General features: G+C 42.6%; 1 protein-coding gene across 5 annotated transcripts in view; it reads left to right on the top strand.

Moving 5' to 3' along the window:
* Positions 1 to 17,202, top strand: part of ATAT1 (alpha tubulin acetyltransferase 1) — a 30,811-nt gene that overhangs the window by 11,990 nt on the left and 1,619 nt on the right. Inside the window, exons 9-11 of one of the 5 annotated variants that reach the window (XM_039341866.1) lie at positions 1,268 to 1,487; positions 14,413 to 14,510; positions 16,676 to 16,730. In XM_039341866.1, the coding sequence (XP_039197800.1) occupies positions 1,268 to 1,487; positions 14,413 to 14,510; positions 16,676 to 16,730 (373 nt within the window). Of the gene's footprint in view, positions 1 to 1,267; positions 1,488 to 5,173; positions 6,223 to 9,789; positions 10,618 to 14,412; positions 14,511 to 15,923; positions 16,009 to 16,675; positions 16,731 to 17,202 lie in introns of those variants that run through there. The other 4 variants (XM_039341867.1, XM_039341868.1, XM_039341869.1 and 1 more) reach the window with 4 other exon arrangements.

Below are 17,202 nucleotides of genomic sequence, written 5' to 3'. Positions count from 1 at the left end.
CCACATCTCCTTTGAAAGACTCGGAGAGTGGGGGCCCACCTCGCCTCTGGGGAGGGAATGTTCCAAAGGGTAGGGGCAATGGCAGAGAAGGCTTTCTTCCTGGACCCCATCAATCAAAATTCTTTAACTGGCCAGGTCTGTAACATACCCTCCCTGCCTGGCTGGGTGGGACGGGCTGGCGTGATGGGAATGAGATGGTTCCTTAGGTAACCTGGCCTCAAGCCCTGTGGGGCTTTAAAAGTAATAACTAACACTTTTAATTGGATCCGGAAGTAAACTGGCACCCAATGCAACATAGGCAGCAAAAGTATTACATGCACCATGCTTGAAGTGCCCCAAGTTGCTCTCGTGGCCGCATTCTGTTTCTGTTCAATCAGTGTTTCTCAACCTTGACAATTTTAAGGCATGTGGACTTCAACTCCCAGAATTCCACAGCCAGCAATGGCTGGGAGTTGAAGTCCACATGCCTTAAAATTGTCAAGATTGAGAAACACTGTGTTAGATGAAATGATCCTGATTGGGATGGGAATGTTATTTGGTGTCCAAAAGGTATCTAAAACTGCCTCCAGTTAGGAAGAATCTCAATCCTATATGCAGGAATCGGAGAGATCTGAATTGGCGTTTTCTAGGAAGAGCTGTTATCTGAAAACTAATTTGTAACCTTTTGCCTAGACTTTGTTATCAACTTTAAAATGTGCCCACTTCAGATTTCTTTATTGTTCACCTACAGACAGAATCAACTGTCTGTAAAGCAACTATTTGCATAACTATTAGATGCACTCTGTGAACTGCTAGAGAGGGTCTGTCTTCACCCTTCTCCTGCCTACCAGACAGTCCAAACTCGACTGTCTCTTTGTCTTCTGAGAAGGAGCCCTTCCCTCTTGTGACCCTACACTATATTCTACCTCAACTAATTAGACAGTAGATAGTAAGATTTAGATTAGCAGACAGATCCTTCTTCTGTCTACTAGGTTATGTTAAGTCGGCTAAGCCTAAGTCTACTTAGGCAGTAATCTTATTTCTGTAAATTTCTGTGTGCTATCCTTCTATCTACTAGGTCAGGGGTCCTCAAACTTGGCCCCTTTAAGACTTGTGGACTTCAACTCCCAGAATTCCTCAGCCAGTGTGCGTGGCTGGGGAATTCTGGGAGTTGAAGTCCACAAGTCTTAAAGGGGCCATGTTTGAGGACCCCTGTACTAGGCTATATTAAGTCTGGTTAAGAACTGAATTGTATTTTCCCCTTTTGTTTATTTACTCTTTCTTGTAGTCTTGAAGGAAGAGACTGAGCCACCTTGGCCCTTTAACCAGTCTCGGGCACTGACCCGCTCTAGCAGTGTGGGGAATTCTCCAGTGCGAGGCTGCCTCAAACCTTTTCTCAACGAGCAAGAGTTGCTGAAGAACTTGCGTCTCTGTCCCCCACATGCAGCTGCCCAACATCTGATCAATGGTGATCCAGGCAACTTGCTTTCACAGAGACGGAGAACCAGGTAGGAAGGGAGAAGCATTCTGGAGAGTTCTAGTTTACTCACAAGGCTAATGGGATGTTGAAACACTGATCCTCTAGTACAGGGGTCCCCAACCCCCAGCCCAGGGACCAGCACCGGTCCCCACCATGGCAGAAAACGGGCCGCACAAACAAGCAAAGTCCCATCCTCGGGCTGCAGGCAGCACACAAAACCATAGCCCCTCCAGTCCAGTGGAAAAACCTCTCTCAGGGGCCACTGCTCTAGTAGACACATAAATGCTATGAACGCAAGGTGCATTCACTCCTTTTGCTTCCAGTCCCATACAGAAATCCTTCAACTCTAACTTAGAAGCACAAGGAGGAAGGATGAACATTTAATGGCCAAATAACAGTTGAATTGTTTTTCTGGTTCAGTTTCTTCTTGTTGCCTAATGCAGAGGTCTCCAACCTTTCCGGGCTCGAGGACCGGAGGGAAGGAGAGCAGCTTCAAAATTGGTGTGCGTGCATGTGCATGTGCATACGGGGCTACACACACTGGCGCAGCACGAGCAGCCCTGTTTGTGCATGTGCTGGCATGCGCGAATGGGCTGCGGACACCGACCCTGTGCTAGCATTCCCGTTCACACCCGCACGCATGCGCAAACAGCCACGGGTGCGAGGGGGGAATGTGCACCCACGGGTGCGCACATCGGCCAGCCATTTCTGCAGCCCGCTGGCCAAGAACCCACGGCCCAGTCCTGGGCCTCGGACTGTAGGTTGGGGACCCCTGGCCTAATGTATCCCTACTATTGCCTAATAATCGTAATGTGGCTTCTTTTCCTGGAATCACAAGATCACAGCATAGTGGAAGCTTGATTGCTTAGGTCAGTGGTCCCCAACCTTTCCAGCTTTGCAGACCAGTGGGGGGGAAGAAGAGATTGTTCAGTGCGAGCAGTGGCTGAACAAGCGCACGCAGCTCCATTTCTATAATTGGTGGGCATGTGTGCCCGCCACTCATGCAAATGGAGCTGAGTGTGTATGCATGCGCTCACCCGCTGCTTGTGCAAATGGAGCTGTGCATGTGCATGCCTGCCACTTCTGCAGCCCGGTTCCAAACAGGCTACAGCCCGGTACTGGGCCACAGCCCGGGGTTGGGGATCCCTGGCTTAGGTAGTCTTGTGAACCAGGATGGCAGCAAAGGTAATGGAGGACCATGGAGAATTTTTGGCTTAAAAGAAGTGAAATCAATGCCACCGAACCTCAGATCTCTCCATTTTCACTTTCTTTTATGATATTAAAAAAAAAATTGTTTAGCTGAAGTGAAAAGCGGAATGTTCTGTGACTTATTCAATAAGTGTAACTTTTGAGCGCAGAATTTGGACACATCCTTGAACTTGTCGTCATTCTGTACATCTTTCAGCTGTCTGTGTTGCATTGCACGTGCCATTTTGCATGTTTTGTTATAATTCTTAGTGCATACTAAAAACGTTTCCTTTACTATTTACATTCTGTCTGTGGTGGCTGTTAATGGTTTACTTAACCATGTGAAGACAGTGTAGGCCAGATGCCAACACTTTCAATTGAGCATATTCCAAGGATTTTTTTAAACAGATTTAGAAGCTTGTTCGGCAGTGGCATGCTGTAATGCAGAGGTGACACCCCTGCTGTAATGGCTTTAATGCTGGGAAGAAGTGTATTAGACATTGGAAGATGTGAAAGGCTCTTTAGGAGAAATACTTTCACCAAAGTCCAAGTTGACATCCTTCAGATGTTACCTATTTTGGTAAAGAAACGTTCAGAAATTATATTGAAACAAGCTTGGAGAACAAACCACAGCCAAAATCCTTCAAAAGTGTTAGATTTCAGATGTTTTTCGTAATCCTCAGTCATAGGAACATTTGGCTACTTTGGCTGAGAATGATAGGACATGTCAACCCATGTTTTTGGAGGATGCCACGTTGCAAATATATTTTCTTGTTGCATTCGGCAAATCCAGGATTGGAAATCACTTGTGTGTTTGTCTTAATATAAAATACCAGCTTGAAATCTGGTCGTTTTGGTGACCCAGATTTATTAATCTGTTTAAACAAAGCCTATTTTAACAGAGTAACCTAAATCTGTTTCCATGTAATTTTTTTTGTTTTTAGTGCAGTTGCTTCTCTTGAGAACCATTGACTTCATTCACACATTGCTCATGGCTTAAGTTTGGCTTATTGAATAAACTATAATTGACTGTGTTTACACAACACACTGAGCTGTAATTGAGCAAACTTCTTTGCATTTTGGCCTTTGTTATTGCTTCTCTAAATTTCCATATAAATGAGAGTGCTTCAAGAGTAGAATAGGCAAAACCAGATAATATTAGTGATCTAAGATTTCAGAACCAACTATCAAATTGACTCTTTTTGTGACTATTGCTATCACTAAAGTACAGGCAGTCCTTGACTTATGACTGGATATCTAATTACCATTCGAAGTTATGGCAACCTTGGAAAGAAGGCTATACAGTGCATAGAGTACTTCTGGCTGTTGTAAAATGTCACCCCCACCCCCACAGTCAAGTAATAATAATACTAATACTAATAATAAAGTTGGAAGGGACCTTGGAGGTCATTGAGTCAACCCCCTGCTCAGGCAGGAAACCCTACACCATTTTGGACAGATGGCTGTCCAGTCTCTTCTTAAAAACTTCCAGTGTTGGAGCATTCACCGCTTCTGGAGGCAGGTTGTTCCACTGGTTAATTGTTCTAATTGTCAGGAAGTTTCTCCTTAGTTCTAGATTGCTTCTCTCCTTGATTAGTTTCCATCCGTCGATGGTGATCACAGTTCTAGTGCTTGGCACTGTCTCACATTTACAGCCAGTTGCAGGATCACGGGACCACAACTTGCAATTTTTTTTTTGCTGGAAAAATGCCCATTCAGAGATAATGGATTTGGCCTTAACGTCGTGATTCATTTAACCACCACAGCAAACACAGTTGTAATAATGGATCGGGTAACGTGGTTGCCTCGGTTTGAGAACCGTCTTGATTTAACGATCAAAACTCCTGTCCCAATTGAGGTCATAAGTTGAGGACTACCTGTGTAGTAATACTCCAACCTCAAGGGTTTGCAGGCGATCCTCAACTTAGGACCACAATTGAGCCCAAAATTTCTGTTACTAAACGAGACAATTGTTAAGTCAGTTCTGCCCCCTTTTAAGACCTTTCTTGCACAGTTGTTAAGTGAATCATTGCAGTTGTTAGTAACCCGGTTGTTAAGTGAATGGCTTCCCCATTGATTTGTTTGTCAAAAGGTCGCAAAAGGTGATCATATCACACACACACACACACACACACACACACACACACACACACACACCGGGACACTGCAACTGTCATAAACATGAGCCAGTTGCCGAGCATCTGAATTTTCATACTATGGTCAGGGGGACCATGCAATGGTTGTAAGTGTGAAAAACAGCCATAAGTCACTTTTTCCAGTGCGTAACTTCAAACAGACACTAAATGAATGGTTGTAAGTTGAGGACTATCTGTAATGATTCCATAATCTATAGGTAATGTCATTCTTCTCAGCAAAGAAATGATTATCTTTACTTGGTGATGCTTTTCTTCAGTTCTGAGATCTAACCTGTCTCATTTTTTCTTTCTAATATCCACACCCCCTTCCTTCCTTCCTTCCTTTTCTCTCTCTCTCTCTCTCTCCCCACCCTCTGCCTCCCACTGCCAGCTCCTTGAATCGCTCTGAGAACAGCCATTGATCGCCGGATCTCTGCTTTGTCTCCCCAACCATTGGGCCTCTCTACTTGTGTCTCGAGCACTTTTTAGCCGCAAGATTTGATTTTCATCTAGTTTGTTCATCCTCCTCTTTTTAATAAGCTTTATGGTTACAGCCTGTATAAGGATGGGCATAAGCCTATAAGGAAGTGGGTTTATTTATATAACATATAATGCGTGTATAGGTTTCCCTTTTTTAAATATCACAATTGCAAAAGTGCTTAAAGAAAAGGAACGTAATTGCAGTTTGGAAGAGCAGATTCTCCTACTTGATTATTTGCCTTTTAGATCCAGCTATTTATGAAGATATATGCTTTAGTTCCAAAATGTTTTAAGTTTACAGCTGGGAAATGATCAGGGCTGACTCATTATCCAGCATTACAATACTATAAACTGATGCCTGCTATGGCATGGATTGTGCCAATCCACGCCCTATGACTAACTTAATTTAATCTAAATTAGGTTAAATTAGAAGGCACCCAAGTCCAGATGATTCTGGGTGCCTTAGATTAAAACGAAAGAGCAAGAACAATAAAAAATGAAACAGATCGCAAATGCCCAGAAGGGAAATCTGGAACCCAAAGAAGATGAGGGTAAATTAGTTGCCAGCCATAAATGATTGTTGAACTACATAAGGATTCTCTTTTTGGGGGGCCTGGTAGCCAAAGGGATATTCTCTTATACTGTACAGGATGTGGGCCAGACCGTTTTTACAGGAAAGGTTTAATTAGTACCGATACTATTAACTACTCTGTGGGTGAGAGCCAATTCTAGTATTGGCTTTAGATCTTGAAGATAATGTATGTTGTTCTTTCAGAGAGTTGAATGTGAGTCAGTAGAGGCTTTGGTACATGTGTTGTTGTTTCTAGTAAATGGCTTCAGAGAGTTTGTGGCAGTTCAGGAACCTGCCTGTGTTTACCTGGGTGTTAATAGAAAGTGCAGGTAGACCCTCTTAAGATCACAAAGGATTATTTCTCAGCAGATTTTGAATGAAAAAAAAAATTAAGAAGAGAGCAATCGAAAGCTTTGCAAACTGTCATTGAGCTACTGTAATATTAATATTTCAGTGAGGTTTAGTATTTATCTACTGGTTTTCGGTGTTCTATTTCAAGATAAAAGACCCTCTGTTTAGGAAAAGATGTAAACATGAATCTTCACAGGGTCTCTGATTCAAACATGAACAGTGGAAATAAGAAAAACATGCATAAGAGGGCAGCGTTAGGCTAAGTTGCTAAGATTTAATTTAAATTTAGATATACAGTTACCAAGATACCAAGGGAAAGAAACACCGCTAGATTCTCTTTCCCTACTATCATGTTATTCATTCTCTTTCTTCCCATCTCACTCACTTTCAAACATACTTACATATTCAGAATCTAATGAGAAATAAGCTAACAAGCTTGTCTTGGTTGATCTTGAAAATGCCTTTGGATCCTCTACATCAGTGGTTCTCAACCTGTGGGTCGGGACCCCATTTGGGGTCGAACGACCATTTCACGGGGGTCGCCAAACAACGCAGTCCGCCATTTTTTCCCCCTTTTCCTTCTTGAATAGAGTCTAATTCTATTGGCTTTCAAAAGCCAATAGGAATTGTCCAAGCTGTCTCTGCCCTCCTGAGCCCGTCAAAAGTCCCATTCTGCAAACGGTGCTGCACCAGTTGAGTAGTCCTTGACTTAATGACCGGTTGAGTAGTCCTCGACCTACGACCAGTTGGGGGTCGCAGCATTAAAAAGGTTGAGAACCACTGCTTTACATCATTTAAATGGGGCTGAGTTAAAGTGCTTGGCTGCTAGTCTTTTTTTAAGGAAGAAGCAGAAGTTTACTCCTTTCATTAGGTCTGCAGCAAAGTTTACTATTTGTTATAAGGCTTACTTGTACTTAAATACTGTAAGACTTTCTCTTGGGTTTGGTACATTGGAATTTTGTGCCAAAATTTACCATTGAGTTTTCTGTCATTTTTAATGACTAATGGCGATAATAAATCATGTTCATTCTCTTAGGATCTGGTGGAAAGACAAGCATATGGCAGGGTCTGAACAGGCAGCCTTGACCCCTCCCAGATTCCATATGAAGTCTTTTTTTAAAACCTGCCAAACTCTGCAAGAATCACTAAAAATCAGTGGCATTGTCATGTAATTCTTAAAGTAGGCTGAATATAGTTGGAAAGCCAAAAAGTTCTGACCCAGTGCTTGGAGGGTCAGAATTAGAAGTTAGGAGGGCTACATTAAAATATGGACTAAGGCTACTCTGGGCTCCAGAATGCGCTAGTGGCAACATAGATCATGGATGGGATGAGATGGGAGTAAGAAGTACATGAAATGCTCTAGTTTAGACTAAGTCCACTTTCTTGTGTTATTTTTTTTGATAGCAATTCTCCAGATTAGATACATTTAACTAAATTGCCTAGGAGCTTAGGTCGGTCTTCAAATAGAGTAGTGTTTCTCAACTTCAGCAACTTTTAAGCTGTGAGGACTGCAACTCCCAGAATTCTGGGTGGGAGCTCTGGGAATTGAAGTCCACACAGTTTAAAATTGCTGAGGTTGAGAAACACTACTATAGATACTTCCTTCTTCCTGTTAGAAGACTTCCTTAAAAGTCTTTCTCACAAGCCCAGCCGTTAATTGGTTGACAATGCTATTCCCTTTTTCCCTTAGCCATGAAAATCGGCTAAGTGATTTGGGGTTAGTCATTCTCTTTCAGCCCGACCCACCTCACAGGGTTCTTATGAGGAAAATAGGCAAGAGGACTAAATATGCTTGCTGCCATGAAGTATATTAAAAAGGGGGTAAAAATAATAACAACAACCAGAACATGGTGGGCTCCAGAAGGCCGGAATTTTTGCTTTAATTTGCAATTCTGTTAGATTTAACCATGTACGCTAAGCTTGTTGGAAGCTTAACATACTTATTTCTTTCACTGAATTTCCCATGGCTCGGGAAGAATGATAGAAGACAGGTAGTCCTCGACTTACGACCACAATTGAGCCCCAAACTTCCATTGCTAAGCGAGATATGGAATTGTGCGAGTTTTGCCCCATTTTGCGACCTTTCCCGCCTCAGTTGTTAAGTGAATCACTGCCGTTGTTAAGTTACTAACACGGTTGTAAAGTGAAACTGGATTCCCCATTGACTTTGCTTGTGAGAAAGTCGCAGAAGGTGATCATCTGACTCTGGGGTTCTGCAGCCGTCATAAATGTGAGCCAGTTGCCAAGCGACCAGATTTTGATCATGTGACCATGGAAAGGCTGGAACAGTTGTAAATGGAAAACGAACAGAAGTCACTTTTTTCAGTGCCGTTGTGAGTTCAAATGGTTACTAAATGAATAATTCTAAGTTGAGGACTACCTGTAAAAGGTAAACCCTGAGCCACGTGGGTCCTATAGCTTGTACAGAGCGAAGCCTCAGCCATTAATCTGATCCATAACAAGTGCTAAATTCTTTGCTGTTTCAGCCTGGTGCCATTTTCTTGTCTTTCTCTGTTTTGTGGCCAGTTGCTTGTGCTATATGTTGTCTTTTAGATGTTATTCTGCCTGTGATGGGTTATTGCCCTTTGGTCAGGCCCAACACCGTTGAGGTGTTTGCTTAGTAGGTCAAAAGATTGTGTTTTGGTGTTTTCAGCCTAGAACAGTTGCCATGTTCCTCAAAAGCAGGAGAAGCTGAAACTCTGAGCTTCATTGTCAGATCTGAACTGAAAGAGGTTTTGAGAATTAGGAGAAGGAAATGAAAAATTAGGAGCCAAGATCAAGAGTCCAGATTTGTAAGCACGGAAGGGAGAATTGGTAGGTAGCGTCAAGAGGACGCTGTTAGGAATCAGGCATGGGAAATAGAGAATTATTACACGATAATCAAATGTTCTGTTTGCTATAAGGATAGGAAATGCGGGGGAAGCAAATGTGTACCGAGTTCATTCAAACACTGTGCCAGGGGAGGAAAAATTGATCTAACAAATACACAAATGGTTAGCTTCCTCAGTGTGGTTAGTACTTGTACTTGTACTTGCCCTCCCCATCCTATCCAGTTGTGTAACTTCCCAGACGTGTGTGCTGTGCCAGCTAGGGGTACTGGAGCGGCCATTGTAGTCTAAGGCCAAAGGGTGCCAGGTGGAAGAATAACCAAGATTCCATAGTATTTCCACCACCTGGTGCCATCCAGATGTGTTAGATTGGCTGTGTTGGCTTAGGATTCTGAGGAACTGAAGACCATCAACTGGAGGGAACAGGTTTGAGAAAAGCTGCATTATGGAACCAGTTAGGAATATTGGGGGGAAAAAATAATGGTGATAGGATGAGAGGAGTCTTAGGCTGAATCCCCATTCAGTTACGATGTCTTTTGGATGACCTGGAACATGTCATCTCTCCGTTGGAACACGTTATCTCAGATTTCCTCATCCTGCAAGGATGAAACAAATGGGAAGATCTATGATCTGGGACTTTCCAAGCAACTTGGGGAAAGGTTGGGCTAAAAAAGTAGTTATGATTTGAAGTCAGGATACTAATCTTGCCTTTGAACAGTACTAATTTGTTCTCTCGGTTCTTCTATCTTCTAAGATTTTTTTAAATTTCATTTTTAGGCCTGTTTTTGCCCCAGTGCCAATATATTTGCTTATTTAACAAAATCCTGGGGGCTCTGAATATTTTCATCTGAAGCCAAATGCTTCCTTCCCCCCCCCCTCCTCTTTTGAGTTGATCATCACTTCCTCCGAGATCAGACACCTGAGTGACACTGAGCTTCACCATCTATACTAGAAACTTGGCAAACTAGCCTGTCAGGGACAGTATGATGCTCAAAGTCAGAAGACTTGGTGCTGAGGACAAAGCACAAAGAGAACAGTGCTATCTGTTGAAACCATGCTGGTTCCCCCCCCCCCCCCGCCACGGCCACCATTTCCAGCTGGGCCCTTCATCAAGCTTGTTTGAACCAGTATTGCACTTTTCCTATCTTCCTTTTTTTTGATGGAAGAAATTTGGAACCGAACATTGCAGTCCCTTGAGAAGGAAGTCAGTTTTGCAGCTAGAACTGTGTCTGCTATTCTCAACCCGGTAACAGCCTTTACTTAAGGTCCCTTGTAGAACACCCTTAGGCTGGACTTCCCCAAACACCCCCAAAGGTGTTAACCCAGTTCCCATGATTCCCCATTTGGGAAGGCTGCAAGAGATGTCAGCTCTGTTCATTTGTGGAGAATTTCTCTTTCAACATTCTCCCCCCGCCCCTTTCCTTTTGGGGGGGGGGTGTCTGGCAGTCTTCCAGCAGCCTTTTTTTGGCCACTCCACCTTCTTGTTCCCCATCCCTTCTGATCAAACCAGCCAAGATCCTTTGGCTGTTAGTGTGTGTGGCATGATCAAATAATGAACTTTTGTTTACATTTCAATAATAAAGTTTGGATTTTTTAAAAATTAAAGTGTGTGGTTTTGTCTTTTTGTCATTTCCCCCTGCGTTAGCTTCTGGAAAAACTATTGTACTTCTGCAATCCACTCCCCCAATACATGAATGGCCCCTTGAAGAGTTAGAGAAGATGGGCTATCAGGAGTTCTACATTGTTCTGTGCTCATTAGCAACCTTTGTGGGTATGCTCCATTCTTATAAAATATGCTCTTTTGTGTAACATTGCATAGTTACAGAAACCCAAACACAGGTGGAGATCTCTTGGGACCTTACAGAAAGTTTCAAACTCAAGAAATTGCTAGCAGATGCTAAAAAGCACAATTATTCTTAAAGGAGTGGGACTCTCCTAGACCAGGGGTGTCAAACTGGTGGCCCATGGGCCAGATGCGTCACGTGCAGGCCACGCCCACCCCAGTTCCGCAAAGGCAAAAAACCCCGTTGCGATATGTCACGATACATCACGAGTTTGATACCCGTGTCCTAGATGTTCTAATCATTTATTTACCATCCTAATGATGCACTCAGCATGATTGAAAAGATATAATATGAAAGGGAAAAAATAAAATGGAAAAAGTCAGATTAAGATGTGACTCTAATTTATCTCCTGACTTGTATTCTTCTTTCCCTGCTGCAAGGCAATTTTGGGTAGAAAAAAAATAGGACCTCGAGAATTGTTTATATTGCAATCAGGTATATGCAATATGCATTCTTGTAATGGGAAGCATTCCATTTGTAAAATGCCAAGATCACCACAGATGGGGACTGCAGCCAAGAAATTAAAAGACGCTTAAATTAAAAGATGGCACATCTAGACAGCATACAAAAAAAGCAGAGCCATCACCCTGCCAACAAAAGTACGTATAGTCAAGGCCATGATTTTCCCAGTTGGAATGTATGGCTGTGAAAGTTGGACCATAAGAAAGGCTGAGCGCCAAAGAATTGAGATCTTTGAACTATGGTGCTGGAGAAGACTCCTGCGATTCCTCTGGACTGCAAGGCAATCAAACCGGTCAGTCCTAGAGGAGATCAACCCTGATTGCTCTTTAGAAGGCCAGACCCTGAAGTTGAAACTCAAATACTTTGGCCACCTAATGAGAAGGAAGGACTCACTGGAGAAGAGCCTAATGCTGGGAAAAATTGAGTGTTAGATGGAGTCACTGAAGCAGTAGGCGTGAGCTTAAATGGACTCCAGAAGATGGTAGAGGACAGGAAGGCCTGGAAGAACATTGTCCATGGGGTCACGATGGGTCGGACATGATTTTGCAACTAACAACAACCTTATAATCTGCTGTATTTAGTCTCAGACTGGTAAAAAGAGAATGTCATGTATTGCAGGTACAGAATACAGAAGGGAAGTAAATGCTAAATAAATCTTGACATCTTATAGTCCATTATTGGATATTCCAACTTTCCCCAGTCTGGTACCTTTCCGCTGAATTGGATTACCACTCCCATCCTTCCAGTCATGGTAGCCAACATTAGTAGAGTTCACTTCTTCAATGCTTGGACTGAAGGTGCCATGGACTAAGCCTATGGAGCAGAATTAGGGATTTTTTTTAGCTGTAAGCACCGCAGGTAAAGCCGCCTGAGGGTCGGGGATGAGCACTAAGGGATATGTGTATGTGTGTGTGTGTGTGTGTGTGTGTGAGAGAGAGAGAGATTAGCCTTTTTCCATTGTACTTATTCATGGCAGTTTCCTCCCCACTTTTATCAGTGAAAAAGCAAAAATAATATACTATATATAGTTGTAGTTCTATAAAGCATTAGAGGGCTTCCAGTTAATCAGCTGATTTGTAGGTTGCTGCAGGCAGAGTACTTGCTGGGCCTCTTAAGATTCTTAAGAATCCTCACTTAACATCCACTCCTTCAGTGCTCATTGTAAGTTATGCCAGTGCTGAATGAGGGGGTCCTCATAATTGTGGCTCTTGCAGCCTCTCCACAATCACATGATCACAATTTAGGCACATGGCAACCAGTTACAACTTCATAACATCCCACAATCACATGCTCACCATTTGCAGCCTTCACTGCTGGCTTCCACAACAAGCAAAGTCAATGGGGAAGCTACCAGGAGGTTGCAAATGGTGATTACGTGACTATAGGATGCTGTGACCATGCAGGGTTTACTTTCACGTTGGCAAATGAGATTGGTGGAACTGCCATCATAAATTGGTGCAGTCACATGACATTGTGTCTTAAGACTGCTTGCTTGGCAACAAAAGAGTTCCTGGTCCCAGTTACTTTCAATAAGCAAGGATTACCTGTATTGTAGCAGAGGTCTAAAATACTATCTGGCTGGATTGACCGTTAGAAGTGAGACTGATGATGCTGGGTCACTCCTAATTCTTTGTGACATATTTTACCAGGATTGTCTGTATAACTGGGTCTTAGGGTTCTTGTTAGCCTATCCTTTGTCATCCATGAAAGTATTTCATATTTTGTCTGCTATCAATCTTTTCCAATTACTTTTGATTTTCAAAGCACAAGAGCCTTCTCCAAGACTCTTAATTTTAAAGGATAGATAGATAGATAGATAGATAGATAGATAGATAGATAGATAGATAGGTAGGTAGGTAGGTAGGTTGAGACTCTAGAAAGAGTACAGAGAAGAGCAACAAAGGTGATTAGGAGACTGGAGGCTAAAACATACAAGGAACGGTTGCTAGAATTGGGTATGTCTAGTTTAACGAAGAGAAGGATGAGGGGGGACATGATAGCAGTGTTCCAATATCTCAGGGGCCGCCACAAAGAAGAGGGAGTCAAGCTATTTTTCAAAGCGCCTGGAGGCAGGACAAGAAGCAGTGTATGGAAACTGATCAAGGAGAGGAGCAACCTAGAACTAAGGAGAAACCTCCTGACAGTTAGAACAATTAACCAGTGGAGCAACCTGCCTCCAGAAGCGGTGAATGCTCCAACACTGGAAGTTTTTAATGGACAGCCATTTGTCTGAAATGGTATAGGGTTTCCTGCCTGAGCAGGGGGTTGGACTAGATGACCTCCAAGGTCCCTTCCAAATTTATTATTGTTATTGTTATTATCATTGTTATTATTATTTATTATTATAGGTAGGTAGGTAGGTAGGTAGGTAGATAGATAACCTTTATTGTCATTTTTTACTGTGGGCACAATGGCTCACATTAAAAATGAAATTTAGTTGTTTGCTCTCAAAGTGTACACATAAGGAGAATATTTGTAGCTCAGGGTTGAATGAAGGTTCCTTGATGCTGTCTGAGCTTGATTGTTTTCTTTCAGATTACCCACTGCTAGTTTGGGTAATGAAACGTCTGCAAGGAAACAACCATCTCATAGATCCCCAAGGGACCCCTCTTAACTTTTCATACTGTATCCAAAAATGATGGTAGTTTCCAGCAGATTCAGCCTTAAAAGAACAGAGGTCTTCCCAAATCCTTGAGATTCTCCCTCTCCTGACTTCTGCCCAGACATGTCCTCCATCTGCTGTGCTAATGGTAGATATTTTCACTTCTTTTTCAAGGCTGTAGCATAATATATATATTACTTTTTGATGAATTTCAGTTGTATTTTTAGATGGATATTATTCTAGGGCAGTGGGTTTTTTTTTTAATGGATGACTTTTTTAGATATGCTGATGAGAGGTATAAAAATACCGTAAATGTTCCTTCCTGGGCAAGGGAAGCTGTGGACCACCATCTTGATTCTATTTCATGCGTCTTTCCCCTACAACACATCCTTTGTCCTGTTGCATTTTGGCTTGATGCTCCTGCCCCACCCATTGCTTCCTGCTGCCTCATCATTTCCACCCCCTGCTTCTTTTTCCCCTCCCTTCCTCCAGGGGGAGCTCTGAAAAGGACAGCCTGATAGCTAAGAAATGTTCCTACAGCCGCTTCAAGAACTCTGCTGAAAGCGCAGAAGAACCTGAGAAAAGACCAAGTGAGTGATGTCTGATGAGTATGTGTTTGTGTGGGGGGGGAGGTATACAGGTAGTCCTTGACTTACGACTGGTTGCTTAGCAACTGTTTGAAGTTCTGACAGACCTACCTGGAGGTTGGTTACAACCTGGATTCGAAGCTCCAACATTCAGCCATCCTCCTTGCAGTCACATGATTGCATTTTGGACACTTGGCAACCGGATCACATTTATGCCTGTGTGCAGCATCCTGCAATCACACAGCCACATTTTACAATGGTTTTGCCAAAAGCTGGCATTTACTTCCATTTTTTGGCAAAGCTGCCCACACTGCAAACCATTGGTTTGCTTAATGGCCACTGCATTTGCTTAACCACCACCACAAAAAAAGATTGCAAAATAGGGTCAGTCACCTGACTAACTTGCTTTATGACCTTAATGAGTTATGACTGTGATGAGTAGGCTCCATTACTGTCATAACTCGAGGACTACCTGGTAAAAAAAAAATCACATTTATACCTAGCTATCAACTTTACCTAACAAGAGTTTGGGAATATGTAAAGCATTGGTGTGAATGCTTTGGGGAGTGAAGTGTTGAAGGAAAAGGCTTCATCAGGGTCCAGTCCAAGCCAGGAATAAACAACATGGCGACTGCTTTAGAAAGAAGGTTGGTGTTTATTGAAGAGGAGAGCCAGACAGAAAGATGACTCTGGAAGAAAAGAGAGGGAGCACATGTAGGGAGTGGATTTTATACCTTCTGGGGCTCTTGAGTTTGTTTCCTGTTCCTGTTTGAGGCTTTGTATTTCCTGTGTCGTGTCCTTTGACCTGAGTCTTGAGTGTGCCCCCTTGGCATCTGTGGGTTAATCCTGTCTTGTCTTGGATGGGGTATGCAGATTTTAGGTGTCTTTGTCTTCTTAATCTTCTAGCTTGAAGCATCCAATCTTCCTGAATGGATTACCACATCTGCATTTCTACAGAGCTGGTTTCTACTTGGGGGAGGAAAACTTGGGGCTATTAAGAAAAACTGGGTATGCTTTTCTGCCTCTTTAAGATCCTTTGAGGAAATATAATATTCTGCCCTTTTAATATTTCCTTCTCTGTGGGGGGAGCTGACTTCCCACAAAAGTTTGCATTTTGCCTGGGGGGGGGCACATTCAAACAACAGATGGGAAAAACAACAGTCCTCAAAACTTGAAACACCCAAAATAAAATTACTTCATTGAAATATGCATTCATCCAAAGACTAGGGCCAAGGGCCAGAGATTGCCCCTGGCTACTGCAAAGGATTCACTTTTAAACAAATACTTGCAAAGTACCCTCAAGTCTCTGAAGATGTTTACCAGGCTTGCCTGTTTGTGAAAAAATAATAATTTTCTTTATTCTGAATCATCTTGCTGGTCCATCTAACCAAGGTACATTTTTCCCCCTGTGTTTAGATTCATTGACTGAGAATGGAAGATGAAACCTCTATGTCAGTGGTGGCGAACCTATGGCATGGGTGCCAGAGGCGGCACTCGGAGCCCTTTCTGTGGGCACATGCACCGTCTCCTCAGTTTATAAAACCTTTTCGCTTTAGGCCTCTGCCGCCGTGTGCAAAAAAAAAAAAGGTTCAATCAATCAATCAATCAATTTCAACTTGTGGGAAAAAAAAAAGATCTCGCAAAGTTGGAATTGATTGATTGAACTTTTTAGTCCCATCCAGTCTGCTGTTACCAAGGCAGCCATGCCCACCCAATGGGCCACACCCACCCGGCACCCGACGATGCATAAGTGAGTTTTGGTTGCAGTTTGGGCATCAGTCTCTAAAAGATTTGCCATCACTGCTCTATGTGGAAAACGTGGCTCTCTAATCACTCTGTCATATAATACAGGTGGTCCCCAACTTACAACAATTCATTTAACGACCATTCAAAGTTACAATTGCACTAAAAAAAAGCCGGTTGCCAAGCATCTGAATTTTGATCACACGATCATGGGGGATGTTTCAAAAGTCATAACTGTGAAAAAGGGTCATAAGTCACTTTTTTCAGTACTGTTGTGACTTTGAACAGTCACTAGATGAACTGTTATAAGTTGAGGACTACCTGTATATGATTGCAATCTCATCTGAAACAGTCTTTTAACACAGAACCTACAATGTATTAGTATGGATTAGTAACATGACATTTGATCCTTCCTACTTTTTTAGGTGATATAAGGAATAACCCTGATTCACCAAGAGCAACTCAGAGATCAGACAGCAAGTAAATCTTCCCCTTTCTCGCTTTATAGTCTCTTTTTATCTTCATTTCCAAGGAATCACAAAGGGTCCAAAAGCTTGGGCTTGATAGTTCAGCCTGCAGTGATAACTATAAGCACATCACTGTAGGAACAACAGCAAATGAACTAGAAAGACTAGCTGTGAAGCAACACTTGGATCGGAATTGAAAAATTGCAGAGTCTTCCCCAACCCAGTTCAGCACCTTTCAATGTGTTGAGTTACAACCGCACTTGTGACAATCAGTTACTACTGTTGTAAGACAGTTCAAGAATCCACTAATACAGCATCCAAATCAGAAGAAGACCCAGCTTTTACTTAAACATCTCCACTGAAGGCAAATTCATCACTTGCTAAGTCAGCCAGTTCCATGGTTGAACAGCTCTTGCTGTTAGGAAATGATTCCAGATGTCTTACTAACATTTGTTTCCTTGTCATGTGAGCTAATTGTTTCTTGT

The sequence above is a fragment of the Crotalus tigris genome, unplaced genomic scaffold (genome assembly GCF_016545835.1).
Source record: "Crotalus tigris isolate CLP2741 ecotype Arizona unplaced genomic scaffold, ASM1654583v1 scf7180000017773.841730, whole genome shotgun sequence".
In the NCBI taxonomy this organism is placed as follows: Eukaryota; Metazoa; Chordata; class Lepidosauria; order Squamata; family Viperidae; genus Crotalus; species Crotalus tigris.
The sequence above is the reverse complement of the archived record's forward strand: the minus strand, read 5'-3'. Positions and strand labels throughout refer to the sequence as shown.